The 5,097-nt window shown below is 54.8% G+C and overlaps 1 protein-coding gene across 1 annotated transcript; it reads right to left on the minus strand.

The window, feature by feature from the left end:
• Positions 1 to 382: 382 nt before the first annotated feature.
• Gper1 (G protein-coupled estrogen receptor 1) lies at positions 383 to 1,805 on the minus strand. Its single transcript, XM_051161136.1, has one exon. The coding sequence runs from the start codon at positions 1,535 to 1,537 to the stop codon at positions 410 to 412; it is 1,128 nt and encodes a 375-aa protein (XP_051017093.1). The 5' UTR covers positions 1,538 to 1,805; the 3' UTR covers positions 383 to 409.
• Between the last annotated feature and the right edge of the window lie 3,292 nt (positions 1,806 to 5,097).

Raw genomic sequence — 5,097 nt, forward strand, 5'->3', positions numbered from 1 at the left:
TCCTCCACCCAGGTAGCAGGCATGTAGCAGAAGTGTCTCTGTGATGCTCCCATGGGGTGGCCTATCCTTTTGGGTGTCACTTGTCAACAGCAGACCTGTCTTCTGGCCATATAGGGTATAGAGAGAAAACCAAGCAGCAGGCCTGTGTTGTGCCCTTTGAAGGCAGCTGTTAATGTCACATGACCTGCTGCTGCCTTGGGCCCTGGGATCTGGATGGCAGCAGCCATGAGCTGGGCAGTCAGGAAGGATCCCAGCAGCCTCAGAGATGACCCAGCAACGTGCCATGTCCCAAGCCACTGGGCTTTGAGAGTATGGCATGGCTCCGTTCACCCACCACCTGTGCCAGGCGTGTGCAGCTCCTGAGCACAGGCCCGCTCCCCCGTGTCCTCCTCCCTTGCGGAGGCCCCTCTCACACAGCACTGCTGAACTTGACGTCCGACGGCTCTGTGCTGTCGGGGATGACCGCTTTGAGCGTGGCATGGCAGAAGCGGTTGAGAGCTGGCAGGCTCGTCTTCTGCTCCACGTACAGCCTGAGCTTGTCCCTGAAGGTCTCGCCCAGGAAGCTGTAGATGAGGGGATTCAGGCAGCTGTTGGAGAAGGCTGCCAGGTTGACGATGTGGCCTGTCAGGGGGTAGGCGTGACGGAACGACTGTTTGCACGGAGCGTCCCCCGGCTGCGCCCACTGCAGGAGGTGGACGCTGATGAAGATGTTCTCCGGCAGCCAGCAGATGAAGAAGACAAGGACCACAGCGAAGATCATCCTCAGGGCTTTCTGCCTGCGCGGGCGCAGGCCGCGGTGCCTGTGGGCACGGATGAGGGCCCGCACGATGAGCGAGTAGCAGAGGCCAATGACGGCGAAGGGCACGAAGAAGCCCAGCGTGACCTCCAGCCACTGCACCTCCCTGACGTCGGCAAAGCAGAAGCAGGCCTCGTCGGTGTGCCGCAGGTGCACGGCTGTGAAGGGCACCAGCGTGGCGGAGACTGAGGCCATCCAGATGAGGCCGCAGCTGAGCCGCGCGTGGTGCTTGGTGCGGAAGAGGCCACAGCGCATGGCCTTGGCCAGCGCCAGGTACCTGTCGAAGCTCATCCAGGTGAGGAAGAAGACGCTGCTGTACATGTTGATCTGCAGGAAGAGGGCCATGAAGGTGCAGAGCGCGGCGATGTCGTAGTACCTCTCATCCAGGTTGAACACCTCGATGAGCGAGTCGGCCACCAGGATGAGGTCGGCAGCCGCCAGGTTGATGAAGTACAGGTCCGGGATGGTCATCTTCTCCCGGAAGCTGATGTTCACCACTAGGATCAGGATGTTGCCCACAAAGCCGATGGGAAAGAGGAAGATGGTGTAGAGGCAGGAGAGGAAGAGAGCGATCACATATTGCTGGTGCTCGGAGAGGTCCCCAGTGAGGTTCCCCGGGGTGTCTTCCTGTAGCGGGAGGGACAAGTTGAAGCCCAGGGAGGTACTGTTGGAAGGGGCTGGCCACATGGGACCTAGGTAGATCTCCACGCCAACATTTTGGGCTGGAGTGGTCGCATCCATGGCTTCCCTCGGCAGCCTTCAGGACTTGCTGAAAGGGTCACGGGAGTCTCTTTTAAACGGCAGCTCCATCTTCACAAAGAAAGGCAATTCTCTTGAAAGTGAGACAGGCATTTGTAAAGCAAGAAAAAATCGTCCTGGGAGCCTGTCTCAGAAAACCAGAGGGGCAGACAGGGTGCCTGGCGTCTGGGCCAGTGCTGGGCAGCCACACCTGCTGCCTGCTCGCTCTCTGGGCACCTGTGGAGGTAGACGGGACAAGATTAGGCATCTAGAATCCCGGGCATCCCAAAGGAGCCAAGTGTAGCACATGATGGATCACAGCGCCTGTCTGGACTCCGACTTTCCCCATCTTAGAGATGTGGAAGTGTCCCTTTCTGTCCCCTAAGGGTGTCCACAGTCAGTGCTTGGAGTTGGTGACAGTCTCTGAGTCATGGGAGATGCAGTGGGACCCGTCAGATCGCTGGCTCATGAAATAACATGAATGTGCGGTGTGGGAATTTGAGGAAAACTACTGTTTGTTGAGACAGGAAGTCTCATTAGCTTCGGCAGCTGTTGGAAAGAGACGTGGCATGGGAAGGGAAAAACCCAGCCTTTCTCAAAGGTAGTCCAAGAAGCCCACGGGGTGGGAGCTGTCTCTTCTCCTCAGGAAAATGGTAAGAGAAATTTTGCTCTTTTACTCGTGGCAGTTCTGAGTGTGGGTACTAGGAATAAACAAACACCTACCCCCTCCCAGTATAAAATGAAAACAAGTAAATAATAGAAATTGTTATTTGAGGACTGGTGTATATAGCTTAGTGGTAAAGCATTTACCTGGCACACGAGGGCTCGGGGTTCGACTTTCAGCAACACACACACACACACACACACAAATATACACAGCTGTATTGTTTTGTTTTGTTTTTCCTGAGACAGGGTTTTTTTTTTCTTTTTCTGTGTAGCCCTGGCTGTCCTGGAACTCAGAGATCCACCTGCCTCTGCCTGCCAAGTACTCGGATCAAAGGCATGCGCCACCATGCCTGTTCACACAGCTGGCTTTTGAGGAAGGGTCTGGTGTAGTCCAGGCTGTCCTCAAACTCATCAAATAGTTGAGAATGACTCCTCGTCCTCCCAGCTACTCGAGGGAATGTTGTAGAAGGATCCTATAGGCCCAGGAGTTTGAGACTATCCTGGGCAACAGCTGAGACACCCCCAGCCCCACACCCCTGCCCCCATGCCAGGGAATAAGGGAGAAACAAACATGGAAGGAAACATTTTGTCCTTTTCATAAATTGTGTGGGACATTTTAGGTGCCGGGGCCTGGAACCTGAGTTTCATTCGTGGCTGGGGATGTTTCCTAGCCTGTGTGACTCTGTGCCCCAAGGGCTCTCTGTGGTGTGACCCGGGGTTCTCAGCAGCACTGGCCATGCATGCAGACCCTGGGGTGTCACTGTGCAGGAGATGGGTGCTCGCATCTGGTGGGCAGAAGCCGGCAATGCTGCTCAGCATCCATATTGCCCTGAGCAGCCCAGCTACATCACCCACAGTCAGGGTGGGTGAAGTGAGTAGGTTTGGCTCTGAAAGAAAGCGCATCTCTGTTCTTTCCTTGTGGGTAGTGCATTTGCTTTGAAGGTGAAGCAAGAGCAAGCCAGAGATTTATTGGCCTTTTCTCTCCCAAAAATACTGCTTCATTAAAATAAGGGGAAGAAGAACAGAGGGAAGGCTCACCGCCATGCCCACATTCTGAGCTGGCAGTGTGGGTGTGCGTGGGCAGCCCATCTTTCATGGGTCGTGCCCATCTTTCATGGGTCGTACCCAGCTGAGCCACAGAAGCGCCACTCTTGTGAGCTTCATCTGCAGTGTGGAGGGCTTCCCTTTATTTCCCTTGGGATCCAACCAGACATCTGGGCCCAGTGCACACTTTAATACCAGCGCAAAGGAATGGGAGGCAGGTGGAGCTCTAAGTTCGAGGCCAAGCCCAGCCTAAATGCTCAGTTTCAGGCCAGTCAGGGTTGCACAGTAAGACCCTACCACAAAAGAAACGAACAAACCAAACCTCAGACTTTTAAAGTACTCACCCAGAATGTGCCAGTGTTGAAAGTCAGAGGCTTGGCCACAACTCCAGCAGCATAAGGGGACCAGAGCCCCTCAGGCGGCTTTCTCCCTAAATCGTAGGAGCACGGCAGAACTGACACCCTGGGCTCTGTCCTTGCTCCACACTGCTACCCTGTTAGTCCAATGGTCAATGACAGTGTCCTGATTTTCTGTTGTGTGTCCAGATCTGGGGAAACAAGGTCAGGTTTTTGCAAGGCTTACGAGGCCCCTGTCCCTGGAACAGTTCTAAGTCACCAAGATCCCCTTGGCAGACAAAGAGTGGCAGCAAGGTGGTGTTACAGGGCGTAGCCGGGATCAGAGCGCGACCCAGCTCTAAATGGTCACGCTGTTGCCTGTACTTGGGCAGAACCCCTGCCACGGTCACACCTAGCATGCTGTCCCTGGAGGCTGAGGGGCACACGCCTACTACTCCACCGCTCCCGTCCCACCACAGTAAGAAGTTCCCAGCCGGATGCTTGTGCCCGGAACCTCGGCAGAAGCATGAATCTTACCTGTGCCACCGTGTCACTGGACCGTCTGCTGCCGGTGCACTTGGAGCTTGCCCACAGGGGATTATTGACCCTGGGTTTGCAGCACCTTGGGGATGGCGCCCAGCAGGGATACAGCGGGAGAGGAAAAGAAGAGAGACCTGTCTAGAAAGGAGCAGGCTCACTATGCCTGTGGCTGTCCCGCAGCAGTGTCTGGCCCCCTTGGCACAGCGCCTCCTTTATAGACTTCCCTAGCCCTACTCACTGGGCTCTGGCCAGCCTCCTTTTAAGGCCAGCATTAACCACTTTTTTGCTGGCTGTTTTTTTCCTCCCACATGTAGACAGTGAAAAAAACTGTCCTGCTGGACATGTATTTTATGGAAGTTTCCAGTGTGTCTGCTGCTTTTCACCCACCGACATATTTGTTTGAAATACAAAAGGATGATAATATTGACTACCTTTTAGGTAAGAATCCTTCCTCAGTTGTTGAAGCAAATGATAGTACCCTTGCATGCTTTAGCTGGTGCTGGCTTTAAAACTGACTGCTGAGCCTCTTCAGTCAGCTTAGTAGGGCACCAGTATCACGGTGAATGTGCACTACCGTTTTCCCAGGGATGCCTGCAGCGGGGACGTGCAGCGTATAAGTAGCAGGCATTTTGATCAGAAGTTAGGAATCTAGGTGAGCTTTCTGCTCTAATGTCCACTGGGTCCAATGTCCCTGGTCAGCTGGGCCATCTGTCTTCCAGGTGACTGATGAAGCTCAGACCCACTCTAGCCACCTGCCTTCCTCTGTTCCCAGTTCTAGGCCTTGTATAGCCAAGGTTGGGGAGACCTAGGCCCTGGGGTCCGAGTGGCCTTGTGACTGATTGCCATCCCCAAGCAGCCCACCGGTGTTGGGAGTTTCATCCACAGCATTGGGGTGATCTTGGAATTGTTGCCCTGGAGTGGAGACAAGCACGGGGGTAGGGGGTGGGGGGCTTCACCCCATGATCAGCCCTCAGGCAG

This window comes from Acomys russatus, chromosome 19 (genome assembly GCF_903995435.1).
Source record: "Acomys russatus chromosome 19, mAcoRus1.1, whole genome shotgun sequence".
In the NCBI taxonomy this organism is placed as follows: Eukaryota; Metazoa; Chordata; class Mammalia; order Rodentia; family Muridae; genus Acomys; species Acomys russatus.